The sequence below is a fragment of the Coptis chinensis genome, chromosome 7, assembly GCF_015680905.1.
Source record: "Coptis chinensis isolate HL-2020 chromosome 7, ASM1568090v1, whole genome shotgun sequence".
Taxonomy (NCBI): domain Eukaryota; kingdom Viridiplantae; phylum Streptophyta; class Magnoliopsida; order Ranunculales; family Ranunculaceae; genus Coptis; species Coptis chinensis.
In genome coordinates this window covers 51,905,447-51,919,460 of record NC_141462.1, presented here as the reverse complement: position 1 = coordinate 51,919,460, position 14,014 = coordinate 51,905,447, and the positions used below count along the sequence as shown (strand labels likewise).

Genomic DNA, 14,014 nt, shown 5'->3' with positions numbered 1-14,014 from the left:
ATCCTTGGCATCCCTCGGGATTGTTAAAAGGAAAATTTCCTCAAGCTTTAAGATATGATTCCACTTGTAATCTTTACCGCTACTGATGGCGAGGTGATTGAAAATGAAAGATGGGCAATTCCACCACACATAAGGCATCATATTCCACAGATAGCGCGACAAATGGAAGAAGAGGTATGCATAGAAGGTGGAGAGGATGAAGTGATATGGCTGGCAACACAGACTGGAGGGTATTCTCTCGAAAAAGCGATGAGAAAATGAGGGGCATCAGGGACAATCACCGGCATGGCAGGGGTTAATATGGTTTTCGAATAGGATACCGAGGCACTCTTTCATAGGGTGGATGCTGTTCAATGAGGGTCTGAAAACAAGAGACAAGATGAAGGAATGGAAAGTGATAAGCTCGGATGAGTGTGTGATGTCTTGGAGAGAAGTTGAAACGATAACTCACCCGTTTTTGAGTGTTAAATGCGCTTTGAAATGTGTGGGTATCATTTGATGGATATGGCGGGATATGCAAGGACCATAACAACGAAATTTGGGAAGATGAGGTAAACTGGATGGTTCAAAAAGCAAAAGGAAATGGACCAAAAGCAAGATCTTATTTGAAGCTAATAAGCAACGCGTTCTTTTACAACATTTGGCGGAAAGGAACCAAATGAATATTCAAAAAGAAACGATGTTTTGGGATCAGCTAATACAACGAATCATGACAGTTAGAACTAAGATGAGCTCCATTAGAATGAAGATGGCGAAGGAATGGAAAGGGATGAGTTTGAACAGAGGTGGAACTTGCATGTGGAACCGATTCAAGAGAGGAAGCTGAAATGTAAGTGGGAAAGAGCAGGACCTGACATTGTAAATCTGAACACAGATGGTACATTAAAAGGATTGGAAGGGGGATGGGCAGCAGCGCTAAGAGATGACCATGGAAATGTTATTGCGGCAGCAAAAGGTAAGTCCCAGTTTCTAAACATTGCGTTTATTGAACTTGAAGGGTTACAAAAGGGGCTGGAGCTAGCAAAGCGACACAATGTTAAGAAAATTCGAGCACAAATAGATTCAAAAAATGTGCTTAGTTTTCTAAACATAAAAAAGGTGCAACCATGGAGGCTGAAGAGGATTCTGGAAGGCATCAGGCAAACACTTTAGAGTTTTTTTCTATAATACATGTGTTTAGAGAATGTAATAGGTTAGCAGACAGTCTTGCAGAGACTGTCCCAGGAATTTCTTTTATTGAACTCATCCCTAGCTCATTTTCTGAAGATATAAAGAAAATAGTGTATGAAGATGCTAGTGGGAAAGAGTACTTAAGATTGTAATAATTTTTTTATTTCCCTCTATGAGGAAGGGGTAGGGGACCTCTTAATTAAAAAACCCCGCTTACCAACCAAAAAAAAAAAAATGTATCTCTTTCATCATGTGATGTGCCCTCCATGGGTACTGCGCTTTATCCTTCATGTACGCTGTTACACAAGTCGAGTCTGTTTGTGCCCTCATTCTTTGATATCCTTTTTGCAATCCAAGTCTCAGCCCTTGTTCAAGCCCTTGCAATTCAATCAAGTCTATTGAATCATAGTCTGCTTTGCCATGTGCTGCTGCAACCACAACCACATTCACATCCCGAAACACTGCTGCCCATCCTCCTTGACTTCCTTGTAGTGTGCCATCCGTATTCAGGTTGTATATGCCTTCTCCAGCTCTCTCCCAACAGTAGTGCTTCAGCTTCTTTTGCTTCGCTCTCACTTGAATGTCCCATCTTTCCATGAAGCTGTTCCGTTCGGGCCCCTCCTCCATTTCAGCTTTGAGTGACTGTAGTTTGATCTTAACGTCCCTTATGATCTCCTTCCCCACATGCTCTGCCACATTTTCTTTTTGCTGAAAAATTCTCTGATTTCGCTCCTGCCACACTTTGTATATGAAGCCAGTAAACACTAACCGAACTGCATCTTGCTTATAGCCTTTTCCCTTCGCCACCTTTTGTACCCATGCAATTTCTAGCTGCCATGAAGCAGCTCTCGCCCTTTGATAACTTGCAAATTTGAGTACATATTGCCATATAAACTTTGAGTAACTACAATCAAAGAAAAGGTGTCTCACTGTCTCTCTTTCCCTCCCACAGATAACACAAGTATCGTCTTGTACTATATTCCACTCCTTCATCTTGTCTAGTCTTTAATCATTCGCTCAGAGTTAGCCAAGCTGTAAACGAATGCCTCGGAATTCTGTTGGGAAACCAGATGATGCTATGCCATGTATTCAGTCTCTTTGTATCTCTTACACTCTCATATGTGTCTCTGAGTGTGTACTTCCCCTTATCTGACGCATTCCAGATTACTCTGTCCTCACCTCTGCCCACCTTAACCCCTTCTTCCATTTCGCTAATAATGTCTGGCATATGGACTCGTATGTTCCATGGTATATTCCAACGCCCATTTTCTATCAAGTTTGCGACTGATGCAGTTAGATTACAAGTTGAATCATAAAGAAGAGATAATGGAAAAAACTCTTTCAGTATGCCCATCGAATGCCATGGATCCAACCAAAACTTGGTGTCCCTTCCATCTCCAATCTGATGTTGAGCAATGTGTTTCGCATCCTTCCTGTTCTTCAAGATATGACGCCATACCCATGAACAATCATTGGGTATCACTAACTGCCAAAAATTTCTGCCCTTTATCAAATTCAGCTTAACCCATTTTACCCATAGCGTCTCCTTCCCACACACTAGGTTCCAAATATGCTTTAGATTTGCTGCCATATTGGAGGTGCTGAGGTTTCGAATCCCAAGACCACCTTCTTCATAAGGGAAACACAAACTTTCCCAACTAATAAGTGCATGGGATGTAGCACATTCGCCCCACCACCACAAGAAGTTTCTGCACATTTGATTTATTGTATCTATTGTTTGTTGTGGCAACACAAAAGAGGACGTCCAGTAGATGCTCATGTTATTCAGTATTGCCTTTAACAACTGAAGTCTCCCCGCATACGATAGTGCGCGTCCTTTCCATGCTTGTATCTTGGTCCTTACCTTTTCTATCAAGGCCACACAATCAGTATTCTTTAACCTCGTCTTTATTAAAGGTAGTCCCAGATATCTTACCGACAACTCTCCTCTTTGGAACTGAATAATGCTCTCAACTTGTGTACATCTTGTCGCATCCATACTCGACTTGCAATCCCGAGCATTTTTTCAGCTTGCTCAGAGTTTCCTTCAGCGCTCGTACTGTTTCCAAGTCTCCATTCATGAATGCAATTAAATCATCTGCGAAAGATAGATGTGTGATGAGTGGATTCCTGCATTTATAGTGGAGCCTATATTCTCCTTCCTCCACTTTCCGTCTAAGCATTTGAGTGAAAAACTCCATGACTAGAACAAATAAATATGGTGACATTAGGTCCCCTTGCTTGATTCCTCTCTTTCCATTGAAATACCCGAAATGAGCTCCATTTAATATAATGCTGTATCTCGGAGTTTCTATGCATTTCTTAATCCACTGTACAAACTGTAAGGGGACTCCAATTCTCGTTAAAGCAAACTTGACAGCCTCCCATCTTACAGTATCATAAGCCTTCCTTAGATCAATCTTAACTGCACATCTAGGTGGCCCATGATTTCGGTGGTAATTGTGTAGCAACTCGTGTGAAAGCAGTATATTATCAAGAATAGTTCTGCCCGAAATGAATGCTGATTGATTGAGAGATATTACCTGAGTCATGAAAACTTTTATCCTGCGTGTCATGATCTTTGTAATGCTATGGGCCTGTAATCCCCCAATGAACTAGGCTTTGGTATCTTCGGAATCAAGGTTATACATGTTGTATTCACCTCCTGTAGCATCATACCCGACCTGAAAAAGTTCTTCACAGCTTTAACAAACTCATTTCCTATAATCCTCCACGTAGCCTTGAAGAATAAGGAAGAGAACCCATCACTCCCTAGTGCTTTGTCACTGTCTATACCTGATAAACATTCAATAATTTCATCTCTAGTGACCTCCTTTATCAGTTCCTCTTGAGTATTTTGATCCAACTACTCTACCTCAATTTGCTCTAACATACTGAAATCCATTTCCTCCATCTGGTCCGGACTGTATAGGTCAGTATAAAACATCACGCATTCTTCCCCTATACTCTCTATTTCTTCCAGAACCTTTCCATTCCCATTTCTCAGGCAAGTAATTTTGTTTGTCCTTCTCACTTTTACTGAGTTAAAAAAATACTTTGTATTGCTGTCTCCAAGTGTCACTACCTGGTCCCTTGATTTTTGTTTACATTCATTCTCCTCCTCTATTACAGCTTTGACATACTTTCTTGTTATCACTCTTTCATGTGTAATGAGTTCTTGGTTCAATGGTTGACTTTGTAGCTGAGTTTGTATTCCTTCTAGTTCTCTTTCCGCTTCTACTTTCCTTGTGCACGCCTTTCCTTTCTCTCTGTTCCAGCTTATTAGAGCATTCTTTACATTCTTCAGCTTCTTTGTGAACGTGTACATTGGGTTTCCTACCACTGAAAACCCCCATGCCTCTTTAACCACCTCAAAAAACCCCTCCTCATCAATCCAATAATTAAAAAATCGAAATGACTTTTTACACTGACCTTTGGTTCTTATCGTTTCCACTACCATTGATGAATGATCAGATGTTGCTCCTGGATTTTTAACGGTCGCTTCTGTATCTCCAAACTCATTTATCCACTCCATATTGACCATGACTCTGTCTAGTTTCCTCCATAGCCTCACTGTTTGCTTATTACTCCATGTTAAGAAATTGTCGGAATATTTCAAATCGACTAGGCCAGCCATTGTGACATAATGCATCAAATCTTGGAAGTGGTGCGGTCTTGTCTTTGTTCCTCCTACTCTTTCTTGCCCATTCATAACTGAGTTAAAATCCCCAATTACAATCCATGGCTTCTGTACATTACCCGATATCTGAATCAAACTCCTCTAGAGCTCTCTCCTTTTGTTCCTATCAATTGATCCATAAACCATTGTTATTACAAATGTTTTCCCATTCATCAGTTCAGCGTCCATGGTTATACTCTGTTCATCTTTCTCTATAGTGGTCATGTTACAATTATGTGGGTTCCAGTAGCACCATATCCTTCCCAGTTCACTATGTCGCGAATCCTCTTGAAAGAGAGGGGTGCCTTCGAACGCCGGATACGTGGTGGTGCATGGTTGTCGTCGGCTTCGCGATGCGAAGGTGTTGGGTTAAGTCCCGCAACAAAGCGCAACCCTCGTGTTTAGTTGCCACCGTTGAGTTTGGAACCTCGAACAAACTGCCGGTGATAAGCCCGGAGGAAGGTGAGGATGACGTCAAGTCATCATGCCCCTTATGCCCCGGGCGACACACGCTACAATGGCGGGACAAAGGGTCGCGATCCCGCAAGGGTGAGCTAACCCCAAAACCCGCCCTCGGTTGGATTGCAGGCCGCAACTCGCTTGCATGAAGTTAGAATCGCTAGTAATCGCCGGGTCGGCTATATGGAAGTGAATTTGTTCCCGGCCTTGTACACACCGCCCGTCACACTATGGGAGCTGGCCATGCCCGAAGTCGTTACTTTAACCGCAAAGGGGATGCCGGGCGGCTACTGAATGGAGTGAAGTCGTAACAAGGTAGACTTCTTTGGAAGTCAAAATTTGGATCACCTCCTTTTCAGAGGGAGAGCTAATGCTTGTTGGGTATTTTGGTTTGACATTGCTTCACACCCAAAAGAAGCGAAGCTACGCCCGAGCTAAGCTTGGAGATGGAAGTCTTCTTTCGTTTTCAATGGTGAACTAAGACCAAGCCCACGAGCTTATTATCCTAGGTCGGAACAAGTTGATAGGATCCTTTTTACGTCCCCATGTCCCTCCCGTGGTGGCGAGATGGGGACGTAAAAAAAGGAAAGAGGGTTGGGGTTTTCGCTTTTGGCATAGCGGGCCCCGATGGGAGTCCCGCGACGACGGGCTATTATTAGCTCGCTGTGGTAGAGCGCCCCGATAATTGCGTCGTTGTGCGGGCTGTGAGGGCTCTCAGCCACATGGATAGTTCAATGTGTTCATCACCGACCCGAGATGTGGATCATCCAAGGCACATTAGCATGGCGTACTCTTCTGTTTGAAACGGAGTTTGAAACCAAACTTCTCCTCGGGAGGATAGATGGGGCGATTCAGGTGAGATCCAATGTAGATCCAAATTTCTATTCACTCGTGGGATCCGGGCGGTCCGGGGGACCACCAAGGCTCCTCTCTACTCGAGAATCCATACATCCCTTATCGGTGTATGTACAGCTATCTCTCGAGCACAGGTTTAGGTTCGGCCTCAATGGGAAAATCAAATGGAGCACCTAACAACGATCTTCACGGACCAAGAACTACGAGATCACCCCGGAATGAAAGGGGGTGACGGAGGGATCGTACCATTCGAGCCTTTTTTTTCATGCTTTTCCGAGGAGGTCCGAGAAAGCCGCAATCAATAGGATTTCCCTAATCCTCCCCTTCCCAAAAGGAAGAACGTGAAATTCTTTTTCCTTTTGCGGGGACGTGAGATTGATCTAGCCACTCGGTCACTATGAGCGCCCGATCGGTGCAATTGGATGTGTCTATTTATCTATCTCTTGACTCGAAATGTGAGCAGGTTTGAAAATGGATCCTAGAGTGTCTAGGGTTGGGCCAAGAGGGTCTCTTAACGCCTTCTTTTTCTTCTCATCGGGTTATTTCACAAAGACTTGCCATGGCAAGAAAGAAGGGGGAACTAGCACACTGGAGAGCATAGTACAACGGAGAGTTGTATCTTCGCGTTAGGGAAGGATGAATCACTCCGAAAAAGAATCTATTGATTCTCTCCCAATTGGTTGGATCGTAAGTGCAATGATTTACTTCACGGGCGCAGGTCTCGGTTCAAGTCGGGATGGCCCCGCGCTTAGGGAATAGAAGAAGCATCCGACTCCTTCATGCATGCTCCACTTGGCTCGGGGATATAGCTTTCGGTTGGTAGAGCTCCGCTCTTGCAATTGGGTCGATTGCGATTCACGGATTGGATGTCTAATTCTCCAGCGGTAATGATAGTATCTTGTACCTGAACCGGTGGCTCACTTTTTCCAAGTAATGGGAAAGAGGACGAAACATGCCACTAAAAGACTCTACCGAGGCAAAGATGGGTTGTCAAGAACGTAGGAGGTAGGATGGGCAGTTGGTCGATCTAGTATGGATCATACATGGACGGTAGTTGAGTCGGCGACTCTCCTAGGGTTCCCTCATTTGGGATCCCCGGGAAGAGGATCAAGTTGGCCCTTGCGAACGACTTGATGCACTATCTCCCTTCAACCCTTTGAGCAAAATGCGCAAAAGGAAGGAAAATCCATGGGCCGACCCCCATCGTCTCCACCCCGTAGGAACTACGAGATCACCCAAGGATGCCTTAGGCATCTAGGGTCACGCGGACCGACCATAGAACCCCGCTCAATAAGTGGAATGCATTAGTCGGTCCGCTCTTAGGTTGGGCGTAAGGGTCGGAGAAGCGGCAATCACTCATTCTTAAAACAAAGCATTCTTAAGACCAAAGCGCCGGGCGGAAAAAAGGGGTAAAGCTCTCCGTCCTCGGTTCTCCTGTTCTTTGGATTCTCCGAACCGCAAGAATCCTTAGAATGGGATTCCAACTCAAAGCACCCTTTGAGATTTTAAGAAGAGTTGCTCTTTGGAGAGAAACCGAGACGATAAAAGTTGTAAGTCGTGTTTGGGGGAGTTATTGTCTATCGTTGGCCTCTATGGTAGAATTTAGTCGGTCGGGAGGCCCGAGAGGCTGAGTGGTTTACCCAATGGCGGATGTCGCTGATTCGAGTCCGCTTATCTCCAACTCGTGAACTTAACCGATACAAAGGTATATGATAGCACCCAATTTTTCCCGATTCGGATTCGATCTATGATTTATCATTCATGGACGTTGATAAGATCCTTCCATTTAGCAAGCACCTTAGGATGGCATAGCCTTAAAGTTAATGGCGAGGTTCAAACGAGGAAAGGCTTATGGTGGATACCTAGGCACGCAGAGGCGAGGAAGGGCGAAAGCAAGTGACAAAATGCTTGAGGGGAGTTGAAAATAAGCATAGATCCGGAGATTCCCGAATAGGTCAACCTTCGAACCATCGCTGAATCCATGGGCAGGCAAGAGACAACCCTGGCTAACCCAAACATCTTAGTAGCCGAGGAAAAGAAAGCAAAAAGCGATTCCATATAGTAGCGGCGAGCTTAAATGGGAGCAACCTAAACCATGAAAACGTGGTTGTGGGAGAGCAATACAAGCGTCGTCTTTGCTAGGCAAAGCGGTAGAGTCTCGCACCCTAAATGGCGAGAGTCCAAGAAATTAAAAAGCATCACTAGCTTATGCTCGACCCGAGTAGCATGGGGCACGTGGAATCCCGTGTGAATCAACAAGGACCACCTTGCAAGGCTAAATACCCCGGGTGACCCGACAAATGAAGAAAGTACCGCGAGTGAGGGAAAGGTGAAAAGAACCCCATCGGGAGTGAAATAGAACATGAAACCGTAAGCTCCCCCAAGCAGTGGGAGGAGACCAAGGCTCGACCGCGTGCACATTGCAGAATGAGCCGGCGACTCATAGGCGTGGCTTGGTTAAGGGAACCCACCGGAGCCGTGAATAAAGCGAAGTCGTCATAGGGCAATTGTCACGCGCTTATGGACCCGAACCCGGGTGATCTATCCATGACCGGGATGAAGCTTGGGTGAAACTAAGTGGAGGTCCGAACCGATTGATGTTGAAGAATCAGTGGATGAGTTGTGGTTAGGGGTGAATTGCCACTCGAACCCGAGCTAGCTGGTTCTCCCTGAAATGCGTTGAGGCGCAAAGTAGATTGATTTGGACATATGGGGGTAAAGCACTGTTTCGGTGCGGGCCGCGAGAGCCGTACCAAATCGAGGCAAACTCTGAATACAAGATATGGCCTCAAAATAACAGGGGTCAAGGTCGGCCAGTGAGATGATGGGGGATAAGCTTCATCGTCGAGAGGGAAACAGCCCGGATCACCAGCTAAGCCCCTAAATGACCGCTTAATGATAAAGGACTAAGCACTTTGTATGACAAGGACTAAGCCTCTAAACCCTAAACCCTAAACCCTAGACTAGATCATATAAGTTAGATCTAAGATGAACAACTTCGAAACCCTATAACGGCACTTTATATACCGACAGAGTACAAACCACTTGACTAAATGCATCTACGTGGGAGTTTTCATGAGAATGATAGCAAAACACTTGATTGATTGAATGTAAGCGAAACACTTGATGGAATACACTTACGTGTGAGCTTGAAATAGAATGAATGAAAAACACTTGAATGATTGAATGAATGTAGCTACAAGCGAGCTTGCGTTAGAAATAATGCAAAAACCTGAATGCATCTACGGGCCCAAAAACTCAAAAGCACAGGAAACACACCAAGGTTGCGACGAAATATTTAACGACGCTGTCAAAACGTCAGTAATTATCAACTTTGGCGACGTTTATCAACGTCGTTGAGCGCATTTTGGTTTACTTTTACAATAGAGATTTGGTGACGATTTTTTATGTTGCCAAATGGCTTAATAAAATATTTATTTATTAGATGATCTTTTTCCCTACGAAGTAAACGTCGGCAAAAACTGTTGAGCTACAACGACAATTTTAGCGTCGTTGATAATGATTTATCTCCGACGTTATTAGTAATCGTCACTATAAATTATTTTTGCCAACGTTTTTGTTTGGGTCGGTAATATTTTTGGCTAAAATGGCAAAACAAAAAGATAATTGGGAAAGTTAACATCGTCGCCAATAATTACTAAAAAAATTTCGCTCCTAGAATATTTTGCATCCCGCCCAAAAATTCTAAATCGGGCCATTTTTTTTAGTAACTGGCGCCCACATTTTGGCCAAATTTAGAAACAAAAACGCAAAGAAAAAAAAAAAAAAAAAAAAAAAAAAAAAACCTACTTATTACTTATTATTTTGTTAGAGCCGTCTCTCACATCTATTTTTTTCCATAAACCTCTCACCTAAAAACCTTTATTAGAATGAAGTAGTGCCGCGACTCAATTTAGAAATAGAAAGAGAATACGGAGTTATTAGCTCGAAAAGAAGTAAGTCATGTCCCCCTCCTCACTAAATCAAATTGACAAGGCACGTCCTTTCTATCTTCTTTTCTATACAATTCTATATGTCTTTCTCTTTATTTCTCTTTCAGATTTCTTGAGACAGTGAATATAATTGTGTGATTTTGAGTTATTGTAGATAATGGGATTAGAATTTACTAATAATTTGAAATTAGATGTTACTAATAATTTTGCAGAAAACTTCTTTTATTCTTAGTTCGAATTCTACATGGTTTCCTATTTGTGCGACTGTGAAGACGAAACTTACAAGGTTTAGGACTGATAAAATTTATTATATATATGGGTCTAAATTCATAGCTACGTAGATTCATAAAGAGATAATAGACGACGACAACGTCTCCTTAATCTTACAGTCCACCGAAGAGTATAATACATCTCTAACATAATTTTTTGTATTTATTATATCCTCTCATAGGTGGGTAATCATTCCAACGACATCAACTACCTCAAGTTTTGCTGTTTCATCATCTGGTATATTTATTTTGGCGTCTTAACTGTCTTTATGATTTTTCTTTTGCTTGCTATGTAAGTTGAAACTTTAAATCAAGGTTCGTTCACATGATAACTCAATTCAAGATCGATTTTTTGTAGGATATATATATGTGGCGTTGGATTTTCTTGTTGGTAATTGAAGATAGAACTTAGCATGGTCAACTGACCACCTTGTTTTATATTTATCTGTTGCATTTAATTTGTATGCATGTATACCATGAGGTGTTTCATTGTTTTACTTTTTGTGTATATATAATATGAAGTGCTGGGTGTCACATGCATAGAGTGAGGAGGAGGTGGGCTTGCATTAGGTCGCTACGAATACCAAGTTTATATGTATGCTTGACACCACCTGCTTAAAGTAACCAAGAGGTGGTGTGCTTACAATGACCCATCAATCTCAATTTTGGAACAGGAAAAAGAGAAAGGGGATATACGTACACCTTAGATAATTAGATTATGAAAGAGTGGAGAGAGGGATGCCCAACATATTTTTTTAAGAATTTGAAGTTTTTTTTCACCTGAGGGGATTATATGTTAGTATTTGATCCTAGAGTATTGAATTGGCATGGTAAAGATTTATGAAACAAAAGGTTAGTATCTCCTAGGTGTAGGTCTAATAATCTGTTAGACTATGACATGGGTTGCTTGTACAAATAGGAAAGATTGATGTTTAACTCGTAGTAGTTTAATGTATTAGTGCTGACTTAAATGGTGATTAGTCAAAATTTTGGCTACTACCGATATACTGCCAGCGAGGACTCTGTTAGAGTTTGGACATTTGGTTCTGGCAGCGAAGGAGAATGTGTTCACGAGTTGAACTGTAATGGCAACAAGTTCCACTCTTGTGCCTTCCATCCCTTGTATTCTTCTTTGCTGGTCATTGCCTGCTACCAGTCCCTTGAACTTTGGAATATGGCTGAGAACAAGACCATGACTCTACCTACACATGATGGGATGGTTATTTGCTTTGGCGGTGTCAAAGCGGAGGTTTGGTCGCTTCACTAGTCCGCGACAGATTCGTCAAGCTTTGGAAATAATTCGTGTTTGGTCTTTGTATGCTTTGGTTTGGAAGTTCTGAATTGGTTTTGTGCCGATGATTCGGGGATGACATTTCACCGTGGTCGCCAATCGTATTGAGAGCAGATTCCGTTGGGAAAAGGGATGGCTAGACCCCCTCTGTTATCTTTTGGATCCAACTACCCAACTAACATCAAGTTTTAATGTGCCATAGTTGACCATCTTGTATTAGTGGGACTCGTCGAAACATCCTTTTGTCAAAACACATGGAAGCTCTTTGCATGAACTTTGTAATGTTTAGTTTGTAGCTTTATGCGCGATGCGCGGTGCTTGTTTCTTGTTGCTCAAAATGTGTATCACTTGATCTGCGTCATCATACGCCACAGCCTTTTGTTGTTACATTAATATCATGGATTTAACCATACTAGTAATCACATGAGGTGTTTGAAAAAAAAAAAAAAAAAAAAAAAAAAAAAAAAACTATCATGAGGCCCTAGGCCCAAGCAGTTGAAAGTGCGCGTGAGTGGGCAAAATCTAAATGCATTAGTATACCTGAGTCAGAGGAGGATAGTGATGTAAATCTTCTCATCTTTATTGGATTACTATCGATTAATTCGATAAACTAAAACCGTTAGTACACTACTATAAATTTTGACAACCCCTTGGCTAGTTTTTGTTTTATTTTGTTTTGGGTGAGATTTGTTTACTTAATATTTTTTTTCTTCTTTTCACACATATATCAAGTATGAAGCACCGACACGTCTCTAAGGGTGAAGTATCGGTGTCTGACACGGACATGTCCCGACACGCGTCCGATACGTGTCGGATATGCGATTTGGAGTATCCAATTTTATAATTATTTTTTTTAATTTCCGACACACGGGGACACGCAAGGATAGTAATTTCACACATACAAGAAATATTTGAGAGAGAAAAGAGGATGGCTTAGTTAGGTTTCAGCCCCTCCTCACACTTTTCTTATATAGGAAAATAGTCAGTTTACAATATAGAAAGCCCCAAAAAATCCGGTTCGTGGGGGGCCCCTTAATCCCCACAAACCGGGGGACACTCCGCCAGCTTCTGCTGGCTCCGTGCCCCTTTTGTGACGGTGAAATATATATATTATTCACCCGTGTCCATGACATATCCGTGTCCTATATTTTTGAAAAATGTCGTGTCCGCGTATCCGTGTCGTGTCGTATCCGTGTTCGCGTGTCGGTATTCGTGCTTCCTAGTTGCTTGTAAGGGTTGTATATCAACTACTTTAATTGTCAATTAAGTTCATTTTCATGTAATAGCACCCACTTTCTTCACCTATTATATTTCCTTTTTATTATCACTATAAAATAGAATTTAATATTATATGATAGCCACTTCATACTGTACAAGAGTGAAAATACGTGATTTGGTTAGGGATAGAAGAACATAATAGGTTTGGATCAAGTAGATTTCATTAGCTTGGCTGATACATAGTCTGATGGTTGCATCTCCTACTTGATTTAATTGATTTTTATGTTTTCATACCCCTCATAATTTTATGTTTTCAATTTTGGAAAGAACATTCTAGTTATTGGTCAAAGCCTACATTTTATAGAGTTGATTTTTTTTTTTTCTCTTAAATTTTGCAAGTCTTATTTTTGCTTTCACCTTTTATTACTTTCTTGATTGTTCTTAAATATTTTTACAAAGTTTTGTTTAGTTTGTCTTGCTCAATGATTACTATTGAAAGGGGTAAGCATGTTTTATGTTTGTGACATAATTTATATGTTGAAAGATAAATTATTTCTTGTAGTTTTGATTTTTTGCATGTATGATTATATACTAGGATTCATTTTAATTCTTGGGTATGATAAGTTAATTAGTTAGATATATATGCTTAATGGATTTGTGAGTCTCTTTAGTTAATCTGAATTGTCAAGACATTACATAACTTAACAAGATTATATTGACCCATTTTTCTTAGAGGCACCTATGAATTAGTTTAAGTAATAGTCCGATTAGTGACAAGTTATTGCAAGTTTATCCGAGGTGCGGTAGCATCCTAGTATTTGTTATTCTTAAATGAGTTCAAGAATGGAGTTTGAATCTAGTGTCTTGAAGTACATGTCAGAAAGCAGCCTCGTTTTTGCTTCCTATATATTTGGCATGTAGTGAGAGGGAAATAGCTTGTTTTAGTCCCACACCCCGCTTTTAGAACCTTGTAACATACTAGAAAATCAATAGGTGAGAAATACCAACAAACACGACCTTCACGTTTAATTTAGAATATGATATGTTAAATAGGCTCACACATTTAAATCCTCGAGTCATAAGGAGACAAATATGGTTAATGTGGAAAATGTTGTGAAAT

General features: G+C 41.6%; 2 protein-coding genes across 2 annotated transcripts; both read right to left on the bottom strand.

Moving 5' to 3' along the window:
- Positions 1 to 1,253: 1,253 nt before the first annotated feature.
- LOC147487877 (uncharacterized) lies at positions 1,254 to 2,163 on the bottom strand. The gene is made up of 2 exons (XM_086574169.1): positions 1,445 to 2,163; positions 1,254 to 1,260 (listed from the first exon to the last, which is right to left on the bottom strand). Exons 1-2 carry the CDS (start codon positions 2,161 to 2,163, stop codon positions 1,254 to 1,256), a joined length of 726 nt encoding a protein of 241 aa, XP_086430295.1.
- Positions 2,164 to 2,179: 16 nt separating this feature from the next.
- On the bottom strand, positions 2,180 to 2,761 carry LOC147487876 (uncharacterized). The gene has a single exon (XM_086574168.1). It carries the CDS (start codon positions 2,759 to 2,761, stop codon positions 2,180 to 2,182), a length of 582 nt encoding a protein of 193 aa, XP_086430294.1.
- Positions 2,762 to 14,014: the final 11,253 nt, after the last annotated feature.

What these genes read in the sequence shown, in the direction of transcription:
- LOC147487877 (XM_086574169.1), bottom strand. Translation starts at nt 2,163, where the DNA reads ATGAAGGAGTGGAATATAGTACAAGACGATACTTGTGTTATCTGTGGG.
- LOC147487876 (XM_086574168.1), bottom strand. Translation starts at nt 2,761, where the DNA reads ATGGCAGCAAATCTAAAGCATATTTGGAACCTAGTGTGTGGGAAGGAG.